This window comes from Artibeus jamaicensis, unplaced genomic scaffold (genome assembly GCF_021234435.1).
Source record: "Artibeus jamaicensis isolate MK-2021 breed Jamaican fruit bat unplaced genomic scaffold, CSHL_Jam_final contig_482, whole genome shotgun sequence".
Lineage (NCBI taxonomy): Eukaryota > Metazoa > Chordata > Mammalia > Chiroptera > Phyllostomidae > Artibeus > Artibeus jamaicensis.
This window is the reverse complement of record NW_026521857.1, coordinates 2,864,116-2,886,422: the sequence shown is the minus strand read 5'-3', so window position 1 is coordinate 2,886,422 and position 22,307 is coordinate 2,864,116. Positions and strand designations below refer to the sequence as shown.

The 22,307-nt window shown below is 41.7% G+C and overlaps 1 protein-coding gene across 5 annotated transcripts in view; it reads right to left on the bottom strand.

Moving 5' to 3' along the window:
* Positions 1-22,307, bottom strand: part of LOC119051265 (phosphatase and actin regulator 1) — a 293,468-nt gene that overhangs the window by 93,280 nt on the left and 177,881 nt on the right. For all 5 annotated transcript variants that reach the window (XM_053668235.1, XM_053668234.1, XM_037147945.2 and 2 more), the window contains exon 3: positions 7,415-7,495. In XM_053668235.1, the coding sequence (XP_053524210.1) occupies positions 7,415-7,495 (81 nt within the window). The remainder of the gene's footprint in view (positions 1-7,414; positions 7,496-22,307) is intronic.

Sequence of the window (22,307 nt, the reverse complement as noted above, 5' to 3'; positions counted from 1 at the left end):
TGTGCCTTCTGGTATTCCTGGTGACTGGAATGGTGCCTTCAAGAAAACAGCTGTTCAGCAAATAGGCAGGAGGTGAATACATTTGCTGGGAAATGCTTGCTCATTTCTGTAATAATTTCATTACTTTTTCTGGCTTGGGACAGTGATTTTCTGAAAGAACAGTATTGCCTATGAGAATTTGGATCACAATTTCTCCTTATTCTCTTTATCGTTTAAACCACTTTGCAGCTGCTCTACCAGGGACAGCTTGCTGTATCAGGTGCCGAGGCGCCACACAAATGATCCCGTGTCCCTGATGCTGGGGATAAACACTCTTTCCATTCACACCGTCGCCAAAATCACAGCTTTTAGAAGATGCTGTTTCTAGGTGAGACATCGGAAACAGCGAACAATGTGACAAAGTAACTGCCGGGTACAGGAGGCGAGAAGCACTTCCCGCACGCTTCTAGGACTCTCGGAAGTTGGCACACCTCGAATAGCAGGTAAATGGGGCTTCACAAGGCTGGAGCCTACTGTATTGTCTCTTTTGACACGGAGAATTTTTATTTTAATATTTAAAAAACGATGACCTGTTCATTTAAACACCAGGCTCTTTTCTCTTGAATCCTGAGAGGATAAAATGCAGCCTCTGCATAAAAGAGTTGTCCATTTCAGGGAGCTTCAGTTTGTGTTTATAACAAAAAAAAATAGCACTTTTTAAAATGTTGCTCTAACTTGCTTAAGGGAAAAAAGCACACCTCACTGCACTTCACTGTTTGCTGGGAAATGTTATCTCTGACTCCAGGCACACAGTGTAAAGTAAAGCTGCTCACTGGCTCACACACAGTCAGCGCCACCCCTCTGTGCCGCCCACCTGCTTCCCTCCTGTGGGATTAGCTCTTCCCCCAGGTCTCACTGCACTGCGGTGGAAAGGACCAGGTGAGCAAGCAGCAGCCTCGCCGACATCACTGCAGCAGCCGCGTCTCCCAGCCTCACACTCCAGTAGAGGGTGTGGACCTGTGTATCTTGCAGGGTGATGTCATCTCAGTCCGTGACAGAGAGAGGTTCCCCTGCCCCTCCCCTCCTCTCCTGATAAGTGCCATATATGTTCATGTGCATTAAACATACCCACACTATATGGAGCAACTGGAGTTGTGATGGAATTGAGGTTTCATAGGAAAACCTAGTGGCGAAAATACAGTACAATCTCCTTTTGTTATCCCTAATATCCTGTAAGTGCACCATGACATTTATTTGTGGAGATGACTTTCAATAACTGCTAATAGCAATGTTTATTAAGATCCTCCGATTACCAATAGGCAACATATTACAAAGTTTTTCTGGGTTCCTATAAATTGCATAGGAGACACATGGTCTCAGCAGGGGCTTCAAAGTCCACACTCCCTGGCTCTGTACTCTCAGGCAAGTCAACAGCCTCACTGGGCTGCAGCTGCTTTATCTCTGTGCAGGAAAGGTCACAGCAGTAGGCCACGTGACCCCTTGGGATCCTTGCTGAGTCTGAGAAATATCATCCCATTTAACTAATGGCCAAACAGTTCACTGTTTTCAGTATATTCTTTTCCGTATCTCTGTAAAGCCACCGCTTGAAAGTAGAGTATTTAGAATCCATATGCATAAATATGTAATATAATACATGTACTGTCTACTTAAATAACTGGCAATAAAGGTTCATAAACCATAAAAGTGTATAAATAAGGGGGTTCAGAGTTCCTAGTGTTCTTGATTTTGCCGGCAGAGGTGAATAAACTAAGTCATGCGAGCGCAGAGAGAGCCTCAGGCTTGCATTCGCTGTTCTTTCAACAAGGGTTTACTGAGCACTGTGCCCCAGGCCCTGGCGTAGGCACTTGAACGACCTCAGTGAACACACTGGATGAAGATCCTGCACTGCCTGCTGGAACTTAGGTTTCAGTAAGGAGAGACAGACGAGAAAAAGATGGTCACAATGAATAATTTACGGAGCATGTTTGAAGGTGATAAGAGATAGGGAAAAAAAGAAAATAGTACATAGGGACATAGGGCTAAGAATTTGGGGAATTTAGAATCTAGTGGTCCCGCGGGAAGCTTCATTGAGAAGGTGACATCTGGGCAAAGACTTGAAAAAGAAGTGAATGTGGATGGAGATCTGAAGGGAGAGGATTCTGGGAAGAGGGAGTGGCCAATGCCAACCTCAAGGGCTAGAAAGCAGGGCCAGTGAGGTGCCACAGAGAGGAAGTTACCAGCATGTACCACCAGGCGGTTGAAGCAGCTTGGGGGTTGGAGGACCAATCAGGGAGGGTTTCACAGGTTGTCACGGGAACTTGGGATTTCTCTGAAATGTGGAGCCGCTGCAGGCTCTAAGCAGGGGTGATGTGCTCTGATTTACAAGAATGTAGAGATAGGCAAATGCTATACAGAGGTTAAAAAAAGACACTGAGTCAATTTAAAGAACTTAAGAGCTCATGAATTAGGTTACGATTTGTTCTGAAGTAGTAGTAGGACCAATGCACCTGTTTCAGCTACTGACCCTTCATTTAGGTCTCGGCCCAAATATCAACTCCTCCAGAGGTTCTCCACGATTGTGTTGATCTAATAGCGTCCCTCCCCCTGACTTGGTAGCCTGCTGCTTTGTTTTCCTACATGGTGTTTATCATTCCTTGACACTATGTCATATGTTTGTTTAATTAGTCCCTGAAGTAGCATGTAAACTCTGAAAGGTGAGAATTTTGTTCTTTTGGTTACCACTTTTGCTCGACATCTGGAAGATCACCTGTCATGAAGTGGGAACTCAGTATCAATTTGTTGAATGAATGAATGAATATCCCAGCGGTCTTGGAGAACCCTTCAGCTTTAGTTCACAAACAAATAGGCCATGAGATTGGGGGGATAAATAGTTAAAATTATGTTCCACCATGAGTTGGTTTAACATTTTTGTATTTAGAGTGGCTGTGGTCACTCTAAAATGTTTCACCTTAATGTTTACATTGCATTCTTCATCGCACTGCTATATCCATGGTGTGGAAAAGTCAGAGAGGGGGAGGGAGAGATTTTACAGCTTTATGTTCTTATGCACATCATGATTAACATAATTTAAAATTTTTTCTTCTGTAGTTTTCAAAGTTGGCTGCATTCTTACATGGCCTCAGTACATCGAGAGAGAAAATAATTTTCTCTGGTTTTTAAACTTTAATGTAAAGCTCCTTTTGAACTCTAAATTTCTGTGATTTTATATACAAGCCAATAAAAGACCCAAGCCATTGAGCAGCTTACGTTCTTCACCTCTAACCTACTGTATTAAGTGGGGAATCCCCCTGTTATTCATTCCCAGAGACTAGACCTTCAGGATGACATGCCCTCCTCGCCAAGCTCCCGCCTCACCCGATTTAAATTTATTGCCCAGTTTAGGATTTTAACCTGCTAAGAAAAATATCAAGGATTTTGAGGAGCTCAAGCAGAATAATAAAACCTTGTTAATTCTGAGTTCGCCGTCCTGCCCCCAAAGGTACACATTTCAAATCACTACAGCTTATTTTCACAGTTTCTATGAATGAGTGGGGTGTTATTAAACATAATCAATAACATAAAGAAGCTAGATCAGGAGTGGAAACATAGAAATGAAGATCTCAAGGAGGGTTAGCAACAGGGGAGTGGGAGGAGGAGAAGGGGGGAGAAGGTACAGAGAATAAGTAGCATAGATGGTAGATAGAAAATAGATGGGGGGGGCAAGAATAGCATGGGAAATATAGAATCTAAAGAACTTGAGACACATGGTCATAAACTAAAGGGGGGGTAATGGTGGGGATGGGGGGTAGGGTGGAGGGGAATGAAGGGGGGAATAGAACAACTGTAACAGCATAATCAATTAAAAAAAAAAGAAGTTGGAAGAGAAAAGCTTGTCTACCAAAGATAAACCGCTTCCTACCATGTGGAAACATCAGCACGAAACACAGTGACCACAACAGAAACAGGCTGGGCTTGCAGGCTGCGCCCGGTGGATGGGCCGGTGCGGGAACTGCGGGTCGGTGGGCAGCTGTCAGGGGCCATCCTTCTCGGGTGGACACTGTGTTGCTGCCAGGTGGCGTTTGCTAACACAGGAGGTGGTGCAAAACGAGGCCTTAAGAGCCAGGCAATGTGTAATCACTGCTCCAAATCTGTGACATTTATCTTTGAAATGAACAATTTGAAAAATGATTAGTCACTTGGCCACCTGCTGTTCACTTAGGTTGTGGCAGTAGTTTTATTCGTTATTTCCACCAGAATCCCAGATAGAGCGAGGTGAGTGATATCACAGAAAGGGAAGAATGAATGACAGGGAAACAAGCCATCTGGAGACTGAGGGGAGGCAGAGGAGAGGCATGTGAGAAATTAAATCAGGCCTCAGCGGGCTGTGTTCTCCTTGGCCTCCGACACTGGTGAGACCATTCCGAGGGGGTTACAGATTTTCTCACCTCAGATAAAAGGGGACAATGATGTTCCCTCCTAACTCCTGGGCCAACTGACCTAAGGTAAGGCTTGCAAAGGGTTTTAAAAATATAAATGATGATGATGATGAAGATGATGATGATAAGACTACTACTGATAATTGTGTGCTAACAATTTCTTGAGAATTTGTGGAATGATAGCTACCATTCTGACTTTACTCGTTGTTATAGACTCGACTGTCACACCCCTACCCAAAAATCACACTCGAAACCCAGGGCCCTCAGGAGACTGAATGTATGTGGAGAAAAGGCCTTTAAAAGGAGGTAATTAAGGTTAAATGAAGTCATAAGCATGGACCAAACTCCAATAGGACTCCTGTTCCTCTAAGAAGAGAAAGAGAAAGCAGGACTGTGTGTGCACAGAGAAAAGACCAGGTAAGGACACGGTGAGAAGGCAACCGCCTACAAGCCAAGGGGAAGGGCCTCCCTGGAACCAATCTTGCTGGCACTTTGGTCTTGGACTTCTGGCCTCCAGAACTGTGAGGAAATAGATTTCTGATGTTTAAGCCACCCAGTGGCTTTTGTTCTGGTAGCCCTAACACACTAACACACATGTGTTATCTCATGCAATCCTCATTTCAAAAGATATGCATCTATACTTACAGGTGAAAAAATAGAAGCACAGAGAAGTTCAGCAACTTGGCTAACGTTGCACAACTAGTCAATGGTAAAAGTGGAATTGAATCCAAGCAATCTGATTCCAGAGTCCATGTTCCTACCGCTGGTATAATGTAACATAAAATACTACGATTAGTATCCACAGTGATACAAAATAGATGCTTTTATCAGAAAAACCTAGAGCAAATAGTGAAAACCTACAGCAACAGACTGCTACATGTACTATGGGCAATGGATGTCTAATTTTATTCCCTTTCCTCTTCTTCCCATCATCCAGACAATACGTACTGTATCTAGCTCAAGCACTACTTGAGCCATGGGGATCTGGCGGTAAGCCTAGGAGGTCCCTGTTCTACTGTAGTTTGTATGCTCGTGAGGAAAGGCAGCCCACAACCAGACAGAAAGAGCAGTGATAAGTGCAAAGACAGAACTGAAACAGGAAGTGCGGTGACAGGTGGGGGCGAGCGTGGTCCGTTCGCCCGCCACCGGTTCTTGCACGGACACCATGAAACAGCCGTGGACGGGACACGGCTCCCGTGCAGCACCTTGGCCTCCTGTGTCTTCCTCCATGAAACGAGGCTTTTGTCCCAACAGCCTGTGACTTCGCTGATTAAGTCAGGATGTTAATTAGGCAATGTTCGCCTGAGCCCAAGCATTATATATAATGAAATAAGAAATGCTATAGGAAAATGTATTTTCTACCTTAGAATAGCCCTAAAGTCTTACAGTGAGAAATATAAAGGTTGAAGGTGGAGAGAAAAGAGGGGGAGGGATCATTTCACTGGATCTGAACAGGCTTTGGCTGTGACCGTATCATTTACCCACGTGGATGCTTGGTATATAATATTATGCCTGTATACTTGTTACCTAATATTTACCTGGGGGTGAATAGGAAAAAGGAATTTAAATAAAGCATGAAGATTTAAGGTCAATATAAGGAAAGGTTTGGGAGGTTATACAAAAAGCCAGACATTGGAGAAACTTGACAAAACTATGAATTCTTTTTCCCTGGAAAGCTTAATCAATCAGAGAAGTTGTTCTTCGGTGTGGCCTTACTCAGAAGTAGAATAAACTGGCCCACCACAGGGAATCCTTGGCCCCAGGAGGCTCTGATAATTACAGAAGGGAGTTTGACACAGTACAACTTCATATCCTACGCCCAGGTCCCCTGACACTACGGCAGGGCAGAGTGGCGCTCTTCCAACTTGTTGCATTTTAGGGCAGCAATTTGTGCCAACAGAAAAAAATTAAGCAGTGCCTCCAGTAATCCCCATATGGGAGTGGATGAGTAAAATCCCCATACAGGAGTGGATGAGTCCTTACATGTACTGCAGGACTAAGCACCGACTCACTTAAAAGAGATGGAGTCAGAGAGAAGCCTGCAGGCAGAAGCACAGCCTGCCTTTGTGCGTTAGAACACACGTGGGGTGCGTGGAAGACCTACAGAAACGTAGTGAACTGACTGCGTCGGAATTACAGGATCACTTCATTCTCAGGATGGACCTCTAAAGAAGAATATGTGACTCACAGAATAACCTGGCTCACTAAATAAAACAGCCCCAAGCAAGAATACATGAAACAGACAATTACGAGACTGGAATCAACAGCCTGTCATTTCATTTAACACTTTAAGTGAAGTGTTGGCTCTGAGAGAGGGGACCGAGTGCAATTCAAAATAGCAAAGCTCTTAGAAAAAAGGAGTAAAGTATACTTATTATATGGTAGAAACACCTCCATACATTTGATTTAAAAGCAGTAATTCGATAGGCCAAAGATACACAATAGTCATTAGCAAACACTTGAGGACACATTCACAGAACATTTGAATCACCACAACTATTAGTATCTGAAATAGCATGTATGTATAATTATATTTTATAATTTTATCCACTCTGATTTCTCCTATTGTGGGGAAATGAATGGCCAAAAAAATCTGTTAGGAAAATTCTAGATGCTTGTGGATTTCTTGACATTTGTCTTGGGAACCCCAGTGTCTGAAAGAGCCTAAGCAATTGTATTCACCCAGTTGTGCGTATTCACAGGGCAGCAGGCTCACACCAGCACCCACATCACTGCTGGAGCCGCACGCACCACTTTTCTTCGCGTCCCGTGGTTTGATTCCAATGCCGAGAACATCAGGCTTCCTGCACTCCCCTCACGTAACACTGATAGCTTTATCGACGTCTGCTACATTCTCTTTTCCCTCCAAAATCATCTGGACTTTTAAAGTTTCAAACCCTGATAAAGCGGTGCAGAAAACTGCACCCAGCTCTGAGAAATAGGCACACAGACTCCATGCATGGCTTTCTGGCCCATGAAAGGAAGACCAGTCCCCTTACCTTTGTCATAAATTTCCTTCAAGACTCCTCGTTTTATCAGCTCCTCTCTGCTTTGCCTCATTGATATTTTCCGCTCCAGGGCTACAAGCAAAACAAACAGAGAAGCCGTTGTGAAAAGGTAACAAAATGATTTTTAAAGGAATCATTTCAATACACTGAAGGGTAATGTATGGGAAAGCTTTGGTAATTCTACTTTATTGATGTAAGTTAATGACATCAGCTAACATTTTTATGATACTATGATAAGCATTTTAATCAGATATTCCATTTAATCTTCAAAACAATCTTCAAATTACCTATGGGGTAGGCACTAGTGCCTCATTTTTGTCCCCCAAATTTACAGTAGAGGAGACTAGCAGAAAGAAGCTTGCAACCTGCCAGTCACAAGCTCACTGAGAAGAGGAACCAGGACTCACACCAGAAACACGACCTCTGATCTTGGTTCGACCTCTGTGTCATAGTGTGTTTTCCTGCGTGTGGCATTTTTTCATAGATGGGATTCCTTTCTTAAAGATGTAGTTAATGTAGCTCACATCTCACTGAGGATTTCTTTGCTCCCCCAGCTAATACAGAAATGGTATGCAAATGGCCCCTAAAGAGCTCTCTGGATGCAGAGACTGAGGGGCGGTGAAGGACCTCCGGGGGATGGCCCACCACCACTGTCCTCTCTTTGTTCCAAGCTGGAGCAGTGGAGCAAGGAGTGGATTGTCCCATCACCAAACGCACCCCCACTGGTCTTCACCACTCATCTGAGCCAAAAGCTCTGGAGGGTGGGAGCTGGAGGAGGGAAAAGGGAAGGTTTTGTTTTGAATCAGTGGGCACGAGGGAGGGCAGTTCAAGTGGAAATAGAGCGTAGGACCGGGGCAGTGAGGGGCAGCACCAAAGAGCAGCCTGTGGCTCCAGGTAGGGTGGGGAGATGAGCAGCACCCCTGCAAGGAAGCAAGCCATTCCAGCAGCTGACACTGTGCTTTCTGGGTGACTACTGAGTGCAGGAGGACAGCGGTTATTCTGGTGGCTGTTGTCAGTTTGAAAATCTTCATATCCTTTTGATACACAGTTATTCAAGGGAAAAAGCCAGTTACAAAATAAGGAAACTATTTTTTGCAGACAAAGTCAGATGTAGATCTCTCTCTTTTATACACACACGCATACACACACACACACACACACACACACACACACAAACCCAGTACAATTTAGTACAAAGAATGGCAATAAGAACTAGAAAGCAAGCAAGGAAACAGAGACTATGATTCTAACTCAGTTACCCACTAGCTATGTGCCCTTAGTCAAGTCACTTCCTCAGTTTGGGAAGACACTCAGCCCCAGCTACTCTGATTTAATAAGTCCAGGGTGGGACCTGGGCATCTACATTGTGATAAAAACTCTCTGGGTCATTCTCAGCCATATCAAGACTGAAAATCACTGACGATCTATTCTGAGAGTTAAATTATAATGAATGAAGGAGCATGAGATAGAAAAGGAAAGGTTAGCCTGCACTCACATAAAGCTTACTGAGTACATAATAATAAAACAGATACTTGTAAACACACCCTCAGAGGTGAGGGCGGGAGTGTTGTATGAAAGAACAAGCATCAGCGGTGGGCACAGGGGCCACTGGAGCAGTGTTCGTTTGGGGGATGAAGGAGCTTTACGACCCCATAGCAAATGACATGATACACGGTGGCAAAAGAGCAGAAAGATGTTCTTTATGAAGAGGAACAGCGAGAGAAGGGAGAGAGAACTGCACACAGTTAGGTTAGAGAGTTCTGCCTGACTTAAAAAAATAATTTGCTTAGCAGCACAATGGGAAGACGGGATAGACCAGGGCTGATGGGGTTTTAAGCAAGAAGTTTGCTACCAGATTTTCTAAGTAACATAAAGCCACCCAAAAAGCACACATAAAGACCTGCTTTGCCACCTTGTCTGAGCCACATCCATGAACAGATTTGTCTTAAACAACATGAAGTTTCCGAGGGGCTTTTCAAACCCACAGAATAAAGTAGTTGGCCCAGATCCACAGGGCCAAATAAAGTGCCTGCAGTAAGATGGGTGAGACCCTGGCTCGGAGGTCTGAGACCGCAAGTATCGTAGAACGCAGATGATCTCAGGCCAACCATTTACCCATCAGGGCCTCAGCTATCTCACTGCTGAGGGACCAGCTGCCCATGGTCAAAGTCACTCTGCTAGGTGCCAGAGGTGATAGTGACCAGAGGGACAGTCCCTACTTTCGTAGAGTTTACAGACTAATGTTTGATCCAGTAACCAAATGATATTACCTAGTATGTGATTATAAACTGAGATAAGTTCTCTTAAAAGAAAGGGATGTGGTTCTACCAGAACATTACAATAAATAACCTCCCTTCCTGGGGCATTACAAAAGGCTTTCCTGATGGAGAGACCTCTGAGCTGGGCTTGAAAGATGAAAATACATGATCTCAGCAAAGGACCGGCAGGTACGGGACACACTCCAGACACAGCAAGCTGGGCCATGGCTCCTGATGGAGAAATCACGGCGCCACAGACAAAAGGAAAGCAAGCTTGTGTAACTGCAGCCGTCAGCACCGGGTGGAGAATGATTCAAGATGTGTCCAGAGAGGCAGACGGGCTGGGTCAGGCAGGGCCTCACAGACCATGCTATTCTAAGGGCAGTGGGAATAAATGATTAGAGTTGAGTATTTAAAAGATCAGTGCCCACGTTGGTGTGGGGAATGGACTGGAAGTAGGCCAGTTGTTTAGGTGATTACAGCGGTCTAGGCAGAAGGTGATGGCAGCTGGTGAAGGATGCATTCCAGACACACCAAGGCGGCACTGTTGCCACGACTTGAAGTTAAGGATTCGACGCGGGATGTGAAGAGAGAGGGGTCCCAGACAACTCCTTTGGTTCCCGACTTGCATAGCTGAATGGACAGTGGTGTCGATTACTAAGGTGGGGGACACGGGATAAGAATCACGTTTGGAGGGATGATGGAGAGAGAGCTCATTGTGAGCCATGCCCAACAGGGGACACCGGGTATGTGCGAGGAAAATGCAGTCGGGTATTTTTTTTAACACAAGGACGGAGGTTAAATGAGACTGCGCTGTGCGGTGCTGACTGTGCTGGACTCTCTCATGCACCAAGCTCGTCCGTGGAGAATCTCCGAGCAGCACAGGAATGATGCCAGGGGCTCCGAGGGTGTGACTGAGCTGCTTGTTCCAAGCTCCCCATGTACTGGGTTTCTTCGTAAGAACTAAGGTGACCTCACATAATGTATCATCTCTTATTTAAGAAAGAAAATACCCCCTCACCCACTACCACAAATTTTTAATTTTGATTGATGTTCTGGGAAGAGATGGCTTAGTTACTCTTTGGCTTTGTCCGTTTCCTGGTATAGAACCCTGTGCCCACAGAGGAGACACAGATGATTTTGAGAAAGGTAGAACGTCATGTAATTTAGCTTAATCCTTACCACAGTCCTGTGATGTATCATCACCCCCATTTTACAGATGAAATACCTGAGGCCCAGCAAAATCAACTTGCTCAGAGCCACACAGCAGTACATGGGAGAACAGAAAGAGAGGCTGATGCCTGTTTTCGACCCCACGATACCATGTTGTTGTGAAGATGGGTATGATGTAAATATAAGGCTCTAAATTAGAAGGCAACTATATTATTAGTTTATTTGGGGCTCAACATTACAGTAAAGTGACATAATTACACTTTATTTTTAGGAGCTTCTTCCTTCTAAGGCACTCTTCACTCACTCTCTCTTCCAACGGGGTGTGCGTGCTGCCTCTCTCTCATTTTATTTTTAGCAACCCTTCCAAAGTTGGAGCAAAGTGTAACTGGGGCCAAAGACAAACTCACCACCACTCCGGGCAGTAAAATAAAGTGGATTGTTTGATGCAGAAGGGCAACTCAAAGCATTGACCTTGTCTCCTGCTGAGCCATGAAACACAGGGGGAAGAGGATTTAATGTAGGGAAGAAATATAATGACTCCCTTTCTAGTAAGCAAGGCTAGGTCCAATCTTCCCTCTCTAACAACTTTGGTTTGGGGTAGAACAAAGACAAAAAGAAAAAAAGCCAAGATATGGAAGCAATCTGAGTCCACTTATAGACAAATAGGGAAAAAAAGATATGGAACATAATACATACTTTGGAATATGACTCAGTCATACAAAAGAATGAAATCTCACCATTTGTGATAACATGGACAGACCTAGATAGTAATATCCTAAGTGAAATAAGTTAGAGAAATAGAAATGCCATGTGATTTCACTTATATGTGGAATCTAAATAACAAAATAAACAAAAAAAAAACCAGAAATAAACTCACAGATACAGAGGACAAATTGCTGGTTGCCAGATGGAAAGGTTTGGGTGGCTGGGTGAAATAGGGGAAGGGATTAAGATGTGCAAGTTGCCAGTTATAAAAACAGTCACAACACAGCATAGAGAACACAGTCAGTACTATTGTAATAACTGTGTATGGTGTCAGGTGGGTTCTGGACTCATGGAGTTATATAAACTCTTTGTGAGTTACATAAATGTCTAATAACTACATTGTGTACCTGAAACTAATATGTCAACTGCAATCAAAAGACTTAAAAATAATTTAAATAAAACAAACAAAGGAGAAATTATGGAAAGTTAAAGAAGTCAGAGGAAGAGGACATGCGCTAGGGAAGAGAGAAGGCACGATGTGTATTGCACCTGAGCAAAGGACAGTAGGAAAGCATCCGACACCCAAGAGCCGGGCGTGATGGCGAGCCAGTCTGCCGGGGAGCCTTTGGTCTGGAGGGTGGGCAGCAAGTTAAACGAACAAAATCATCCCCTTCTCTCTCTCTTTTAAAAATCCTCGCCTGCAGATATGTTTATTGATTTAAGAGAGAGAAGAAGGGAGAAAGACAGAAATATCAATGTGAAAGAGATATATTGATCAGTTGCCTCCTTTAAGTATCCCAACTGGGGATTGAGCCAGCAATCTAGGTGTGTGCCCTGACCAGGACAGAACCCGCAACCTTTTTTGGTGCTTGGGAGGATGTGTCAACCAACTGAGCAACCGGGCCAGGGCAATCCAACTCTTTTTAAAAAAGAAAACTGAGAAACTGCCTTGTTAGATGTGTGGCAAAAAGCAAGTGAGTAGGTAATATTCCCACATAAATGAAAAATAAAGCTGATGGGATCTTACTTTAAAATAAGAAAATATGTAATAAAATATAAGTATCCCTCCCTCTAATCATATGAAGTTATTTAAGCACAAAGCAGTCTAAGATCTGAGGAATCACACGTGGACATGCTCTGGTAGAAAAGTGGGTTGTGGTGATGGTTGCACAACTCTTTAAATTTACTCAAATCACTGAGTTATATACTTATGAGTTAATTTTATGGTATGTAAATTGTACCTCAATAGAGCTATTAAGAAATGGAAAAAAAAGTAACCACAAGGAAGAATTCCCATAATGGCAAAAACATCAGTTAAAATGAGTAAATCTAAGCAGACGATTAAATTAACAAACTTTACCATGGTAAGCAAGAGGGCATTTAAAATAAAAAGATTAGAAATACAACAGCCATATAATGATAAATTTCTAAAAACAATATTTTATCCTCTAACATGGTAGTACCAAAATATAAAACACAAGATTCTGATTACTCCTAAAAATGAAAATAGAGCCCAGACAGTGTCAATGAAACCCCCTGGACCTTCAGAAAAGAACTAAATTTCCAGACTGCAGTAGATACAGAACACCGTAACAGGATTTTGAGATGGTCCTACGGCAAGTGAAACATTTGAACAAATTGCATAAGCCAGCAAGTGTGCAAAGGCTAATTTAGGAGCATCCAGTCTAAGAGTCCATGCCAACAACGAGCCTAAAGATTAGGAAAAAAGAAAATATTACTGATTCGCTTTTACAGACTGACAAAAAATTAGCTGAGTAAATTAAAACACGTAAAAGGAAGCATCACATACTTCTCTTGCCTGAAATGAGTGGGAGAGCGAATCTCAATGACAGTACCAAAAATAGCCCAGAATGGCACCCCAAAAACCACATTCAAAGGTTGGCAGGTCCAAGGAAGACTTTCTAAGCTTGCCATCAAACTTCATTTTAATATAAAAACCATGCAGAAAACCTTCACAGGCATATAGTTATTCTTGCTATCTCTTCTGTATTTTTGATGTGTTGACATTTTGGTGCCTGGCTGATTTTGAAGAGGCCGTCCCTTCAGGCCTGGCCAATTCCTACAGATAGTAAATGACTTGCCTGTGAGTTCACCTTTCATATGCAAACCAACCAATCCAGAGCTCAGACCCTCAACCACTGCCTTTATCATTTCTTACACTGCAGGCCACTGTTCTCTGCCCTAATCACCACAGGCCAAGTACCAGACCACTAGACATTGTCCCTATGCCCCAAGGGCTGCTAAAATGATTCAAACTAGCTAAATAAATCTGCTTACCTTGTCCTGTCCATTCCTTCCCATAGAAACTACAATAAAAGGCTTTTGCCCACGTTTTCCTCCCACTCTCTGTCTCCTGACTGGCCCCTGTGCTTCACCATATGGCCCTCCGTGGTGTGGCATGACCCCTTCTCTTGGAATCTGTGAGTATAGCAACTATCTTTTCAATGGCAGCTGTTTTCTGATCTGCTGGTCTCACTATACCTGAATAATCCAAAAGACCTAAATTTTCAAAACACCTATCCTTACACTGGCTTGTAAACAAAGAAAAAAAAAACTAGGGGGATTTTAATCTATTGTTTAAAAATGTGTTTATATTTGAGCAAGTGCTTTAGAAATGAGAGGGCTGGTGAAGGACTGATCCTAGGCAGCGAAGTCCACCAGAGCCCAGAGACTAATAATGGAGTGACCGTAGTTGTAGTCTAATCGCTTTGTTAAGTTCTTCTTCTGAGCCACCACCGCAGTTTATGCTGCATTTACTGAAAGTCTGCTCCCCGTCATCTATCTCTCCTTATTTTCCCAGTCTCCTTATGCACATGGATTTGTGTTACGCCAAGGAATCCCATGCTTCTTTGACGCTGGTGATTTTAAAATAGGCATCTTGAATGGGCTCATTCTCCTTAGTCAATGCCTGAATTGGATGAGTTTGTTAAAAATAACCAGGCATTTTTGCCCTGACTGATGTGGCCCAGCTGGCTAGGTGTTATCCCACAAAGTGAAGGGTCACCAGTTCTATTTCTGGTCAGGGCATGTGCCTGGGTTGTGGGTTCAGTCCAGGATGGGGGGTACACAGGAGAGGCAACCAATGGATGTTTCTCTCTCAAATCAATGTTTCTTTCCCTCTCTTTCTCCCTCCCTTCCTCTCTCTCTAAAAAGAAATACAATTTTGAAAAAATACAAGTAGGCATTCTCTTTTTACTTATTTGCATACATACAAAAACTTTTTAAAAATTTTTATTTATGAAAATATTTTCACTTTGAATAATGAAAAAAATAAAGAAAATGAAGTTCTTTTTCACCCACCTCCTTCCACAGACCCAACTCAGCCAATCCCCCACTCCCCTCTTTTAATATTTGTCCTTTCTCTTTTCTTTCCTCCTTCTTCCTCTCCCTCTTTCCCACATACTCACAGCCCCTTACAATATATAAATATAGTTTTTAAAAACAAGTGGAATCATTCTTCTCATATTGTTCTATAAGTCTTTCTACCCTCTCATTTTTCCATATGTTTTAGAGCTCCTCCCATCAGTACATACAGAAGCACCTCATGTTTTTTTTCTTTTTTTTTAATTTATTGAGTTGTTTTTCAAGTACAGTTTTCTTTTGTCAATTTCTCCATGTTTTTTGCTTATCCTCCTTCTTATCTTCCTCTCCCTCTGGTCGCTGTGATTTTTGTTTTGAGTGCTGCACATTATGTGGGATATAAGTACCATACTTATATCTGCAACTGAAAAAATTTAAATTGCTTCAAATTTGGGGCATGCAAATATTGCTACTGTAAATATAATTGTTCAGGTACATACATGAACAGGCATGAGAATTTTTCTATAATATGGCACTAGATATACAATTTCTGGGTAAGGCACCACTGATGGAAGAAATATCTCATGTTTTATAATGTTCAATGATTGCTTTTTTATTTTAAGATGAGAAAATGGAAAAAAAGTAATATCGATGCTGGAACAAGTCATTTGGTCCTATTCAGAGTAACAGAGCAGGGACTTATTTGGATTTTTCTCTAGGATAATCTCTGTTAAATTCTCTGCGCAACTGCCTTTAAATTACATTCTGCAGGGAAGAGAAGTTTAAAGGGGGGAAAACAACTGAAAAATGATGAAATTATCAGTAATTCACTGTAAAGTCATATACCTTCAGTCATTAAAATAGTCAACCTGTAAGAAAAATCTGCAGCTTTTATCCTTTAAAAATTTTACAACTCTAGTGAAAGTGAATTTAGGCTAGAAATGTGCCAGTGACTAGTGGAATGAGCCTTGAGAACCTGGGATGTACCTGCACTCCCATCTGACTCCATGAATGATGAGGCTGCGATGCCACAGCACTGGCCTAGATGGACCCCAAACCAATCATCCCACGTTAACGCCATCTCTGGAGGAAATGCTTTCATTGCTTTAAGATGAAGGGACTGTCTTTTAAGATTAAATTTATACAAGGGAGGAAGGACTTGGAGAAGTGGGGAAACTGGAGGCCTTTTATTATGAAAGATCAAATGGCAAATGCCAGCTGATCTTTTGTTTCTGAAGGAAATTAATGAGAAAAACAACATAGTTATTAATCTAAGTGCTCTGTGCAAAAGGGGAAGTAAAAAAGAATGCAACTCTAAAGGTCTAGTTTCAGACAGAATGTATAAACATATTTAAGAAGTCATGTTAATCTAGAAGCAATTTGTATGAGCACCAAATATTGTGCTATTTACTAACTCAGATGTTCAAGAGTACTATGAATATCTAAACATTTGTCAAATATGGAGTAACTAAAGAAGGTTTTCAATAACTGATTATCTAAAGAAAAGCTTATTGAGTTATTAATTCAAAATGAATTTAAAAATGTCAATTAAGGTTAAACAATTCTCAAAATCAGAGACACTGACCAGTTAGAAATTTTTTTCCCTCTAAAAATCCAAACCATGCGGAAATTCCATTGAAAAGAATCTAAGGCTTAACTGTCCTTGTCCCATGATTGGTAACACAGATTCTGACTCCCCTATTGTTACAGTATGAGCTTCAGCAAATGTCTAAGTAGAGGGAGCACATGGATATTGCAGCCCCGCCACTGTTCTTGGGTAATGCTGTTTAGCTAGTTAGGATAAACTCTTCATGGCCCATGAGGTAGTAAATGAGACTGTTTATTTGCTGTTGCTTGTGATTACATCCAAGTCATCTAGATCAGCACTTTCTGAAGTCTGTTGTGCAGAATAATAACCCCCAGGGATGCTCTAAGGAAAGGGTTCTGAGGACAATAATTTTGGGAGATGTCATTCATGTCCCAGGGGAGAATCACAATGGTCTTTAGCACAAAAATGCCTACAGTGAATAAACCAGGTTAACTCAGTTTAACCTGGTGTTTCTTTCAAATTCATTTGACAATATGACCCTTTTTTGGAGTACTTCGGGACTTCCACTCTGAGGAAAATCTCTGGATGACGCTGATCTAGCTACCAGGTTACAGGAAGCAAAGGACTCAGCTTGGTCAGTCTGTCTAACATGGCGGAGACTTAGACAGACATAACTCTTTTGTCAAGAGCTTTTCAGTAAATGTCTGAATCAAACACAGCCGAAAACCCAAAGTCCTACAATAGCAACCTAGCAAGGCATGACTGACCTAGAAGATCCTAATGGAGCAAAGGACCAGCCATTTATTTACCTTTCCTCCAACCAGACACTTCAGTTAGTAAAGATTCACACTCCAGTGAGATTCCTGATGGGCCAGCCCCTGATGCATTCCCCAGATAAGTAAAGACTAGACTTGCTTAACCTTGAGTGGCTCAGCATATACCATCTGCCCCATATAAGAATTTGGGGTTTGACATAACTGATAGTAGGTACTTCTGACAGTATAATTCCTTTAGAGTCACCAAGCATGAGGGGCACACCATGTCATGAGCAGAGATGGGCGATTTGCCTACCCAGTGCTGTGGGATCCCTGCCTGCACCCAGGTCCACAGGGGCTCCAGCCACTGACCAAGTGATGGGCAAGAAGAAGGACTCATTTTAACCGGTCGGCTGTGCTGTTACCAGTACATTATCCATGGATCTGGAATGAATCTTGGTTTGAACAAAGTGTTCAAATCTGTAAATGTGTTTTGGGGTCAGCTGGAGAAATATGAATATGGACTAATATAAGACAAATACCATATGATCTCACCTTCAACAGGAACCTATTCAACAAAACAAACAAGCAAACTATAACCAAAGACACTGAAATAGAGAACAGGCTGACAGGGACCAGAGGGGAGAGGGGAGGGAATTTCAGGGGAAAAGGGGAAGGGTTTACAGAAACAAGTGTAAAAGACACATGGACAACAACTAAGGAGGGTAGAAATGGGAGGGAGGTGGAGGGCTGGGTGGGTGGGCTGAGATGGGAGTAAAATACAGAAAACTGTACTTGAACAACAATTAAAATTTAAAAAGTTTAAAAAAGTTAAAAATGAAAAACAAAAGAAAATATTAGGAAATTATTGTCAGTTTTGCTGTATATTATAATGATTTCATAATTATATAGGATATTTTCATTATTTTTTAAGAGATACATGATTAGAGAATTCAATAATTTATTGTAAGACACTTCAGAAAAAACCCAAATATGGTCAAATCAAGCAACTGTTGTTAGGTGGTGGTTATATAACTATACAATTATAAAATATTATTATACAACACTTTCAATCTCTCTTATATTTAAAAATTTTCCAAATGAAAAGTTTAAGTGAATAATCCTACAAGTAATGTTGAGTGAATAGCGCAACACAAAAGAACACACATACTATGATTCCATCTATGTAAAGTTAAAATGCTGGCAACATTAAATAAATGGTTTAGAGATGCATCTCTCTAAACTTTAAGACTACAATGAAAAGAAAGGCTATGATCACAGTAAAAATCAGGTTAGCGGCTACGTTTGCTGGGGAGGGCAAACTGCAACCAGAAAGGCACATTCAGGGGCTTCCACGTGCTACTGGTGTTTTCTTTCTTGACTTAGGCAGTGAGTATACGGTGTTACTTCATACCACCCTTTAAACTGTATGTTGATGCTTCAAGGATTGTCTCAATACATCCTATTTTCCGAAATAAAAACCTGAATAAGACATTCTTACTAACTCTGTTTCTCTTTGTACTGTTGCAATAGTCTCTGAAGGGGAATAAAAAACTCAGCCACCGTATCATGAAATTATGCTGTTGGCCAGCAGACTAACTCCTGGTAATGAAAGTAAGGGTATTATAAGGCAATACAAGTCGAGGTTTTTTCCTGGTCTTTTGTTTAAATGGGTCAGACCAGAGTGTAGAAGGGTTTCTCCTAATGCTTGCTAGTCTCTAGGTAGCAAGAAAGACCCGAAGTTTTGGGGGAACAATGTTGTTGGCAGCAAGTTTTAGAAGTAATTTGCAGAAGCAATGATTCTGAATTTTGAAAATAGGATGACTGCTCTTGGAGCCTATCGTTGAAGTGACAAGTAAGAAGCAACCTCTGGGAAGTCATTTTGCTAGGATCGGGCTCCGCACTGTTGGGAGTGCACTGAAGAAAGTTTACCGTACAATTTGCAAATTCCATTTTCTTTATCTCCCACCCCAATCTGCACAGGAAACTTCACAAATTCTGACAGAATTTAAGTATTAGTTTTCTCTTCTGAGATCTAGGAGACACAAAAATAATTCCTTTTCCATTTACTGATCCCCTCTTATGGGATCACGGTAAAACATGATTTAATAAAACTAAAATCTGAAAAATAATTTATGGTAAGCCCTGTTTACAACCTTCACTTTGTCCTTTCACCTATATATCACCCATGATGACAGATTTTTTTCATTAAATGCAAAACAGTTGGCCCAACAGTGACAGAGAATGCAATGTGATGAAAGTGTTTATCCTAAACCTTTAGGTTGAATGCTTTGGGGCTTCTGTTACTTGTAGGGAACTGTGTGGTAACACCTCATTTTTTTGTGATTGTGCACTGAGTCACAATTCACATTTCCATTGTGTTCTCTGCTGCCTCTAACACTCCCCCCAGGAATAAAAAGAAAATTCATTGATTTAGGGCTAGTTAAGTGAGTTTCTCCTTCCAGATGTAGGAAGCATAATGCTGTACTGTATTTCATTCCAGACACCTAATTATTATTGATCACTTTATGATAGAAGTGTACTGCCTAAAGCACTGAAGAATGGAAATCTGAAATCCTGCCCAGAACAGCTTAATTCCCCAGCTACCACCTGTTACCTGACAGATAATAGGGCCCTTGTTCAAAGTGTTTTTGTGGTGCCAAGTTAATGGAAATAATCTTGCTGCTTCGCTGTTTGTTTTTCTTCTCGTGGTCAGATCAACCCCCTGCAAGAAAGTCTTTAGAAGGTGCTGTTAAGATACTTATGCTTTATTATCTTACTTCTTTGACACTGTTGAGATGAAGACAGCAGCTTTAGATTGAGGGTTTTTATTTGTTCTTACTATTGACAGTCAGAACTATAGTCAGCTAATAATTTTGAACAAAAATTTTAAAAACTATAATTGTGCAGAGTTATGTCAGATGTCCACACGATGAATGTGTTGCTGAAAGGGCCATTTAGTGAATACTTGATTGCTCCCTTTTGCTCCCATGGTGACACTTAAACTATGCCTCTAAAGAGCTGGAAATATGCCTTGTATTTGTTCAGCCTGTCTATAAATAAACAATCATGTATAGATAAGCTACAGTGTACATGCAGAACTAAAGAGTCACGTTTTGCTATTTCCTGGGCAGGATGTTACAGCTTCTACACTGGGGTGATTTCTTCTGTCATTGTATTAAGTGCAGCAGTAAGGTCACTGTCACTGAATGAGGCTTCACGGACGGAGAGGAAGGGCACTGTCACACACATAAAACTCGACGGTTGTTTCTGTGACCACTCTCCACTTCAGGGAACAGTGTCACTGGCCAGAGAAAATAGAGTCACACACAAATTTATCATTTCAGTCTTTCTTTTTTTATGTACAGCTGTACCCCATTTTATTGCACTTCACAGATGTTGCTTTTTTAAAAAATTGAAGGCAAGGTCCTGCACCAGCAAAAAGATGATGATTCACTTACTGTGCTACTCACTTTATTACGGTGCTATGGAACCGAACCCCGACACCTCTGAGGGGTGCCTGTATATGGTAAGTAATGGTGGTGTTTAGGAAGGTGAGTATCTGCTCAGCTACTTCTCACCAGTCATTTCAGGTGAAGGAAACTCTACAGGAAAGAAATGTGCAAGATTTGCTATGCATCTCAGTGCCTATTTTGGAAATACTGAGCTACATAAAGGCTTTTACACCAAAACAGAACAGAAATGCTCATGGAGAAGAAATGCATAACCATTGCAGGTAGTTAAATAACAAAAATTTCCAAATCTAAGGACTGTCCAAAGTCCAAGTAATTAAAAAATGTCCCTTCCTATTTTGCACATCAAACACTTTTTTTTTTCATTTCTGTCTCCATCTTCTCTTGTGTGAGAAGATGCTTCACTTAGAAATAAACTGGGTTTGTCTGTACTTCATCCAAGCATTCACCAGCTAATCATAAAAATAATATGGTCAAATATCCATTATCCTCAATAGGAGAAGTGGATTATTAACCTACAGTGGGTGGGGTGGGGAGAATCAACCTTTAGTACCAGGATTCTATCCATGAAAAATACCTGAGAATATTTGAATAGCTGGTTTGTGACTCAAACATTTACCCTTACAGTAATTGGAAAAATAGAAAAACCATAACCACTGTGAAGAAGAAGAAATCTCATGATATAGGCAATAAAGAAATAAGATCTAGTCCTAGCTGGGTAGCTCAGCTGGCTGAAGCATCACCCTGTACACTAAAGGTTGTGGGTTCAATTCCTGGCCAGGGCACATACTTAATTTGTGCTCAAACACCCTTTGGGGTGCATACAGGAGGCAACCGATTGATTATTTCCCTCACATCAATGTTTCTCTTTCTCCCGCTCTCTCTCTTCTTTCCTCTCTCTCTCTAAAATCAATAAACATATCCGAAGGTGAGCATTAAAAAGAAAGAAAGAAAGAAGCCACGTCTGGAAGCACAATGTTACTCAGCTTTGCTTGAGGCACTGCTTGAAAGCCATCAGTCCTCCCAGTTATGACAAGGCAGTGAGATGTGACAAGCAGCACACTGCTTCCTTGAACGAATCCTCAGCCTTCTCTTTCATCGTTTATAATTGCACCTTCTGAGTTCTGTCTCTGATGGGTCTTTCTGCACTTCTTTTGAAGTCACCTTAGCATGTGTAGCAGAAGCTGACAAATGTACAATCCTTAATTCACAAATAAAAACAGCAGAATTCAATTTCTTTCATTTCCTTGAGACTGATTCTTCAAGATACTGTGAATGGAACTTTGTTCCACAATATTATCCAGCAGTTTCTCAATTTGAGAAGTTGACTCCTAGTGATGGGTTCATTCGGGCCAAGGCAAACAGTTTAGAATTCAAATTCTGATTCTTAGTGCCATCATGACTTGAGCGAGTGGGAAGATGAAGTGTTCAATGGCAACCGTGCTGATGGGAATCCAGCTGATCTCAATAGTGTGCAAGGGCAAGTCTGAACCGTCAACCCATTTTCTTTATTCCTGGCAAACCCATAAATGGGACCATGCAGGCCTCATCATCAGGCTAATAGAAAATCTTGCCCAAAGTTATATTAACACAGTATTATAGGAATAAGTGATAAAAATACATCAATCGGCTTGATTTAATTTTTTTCCT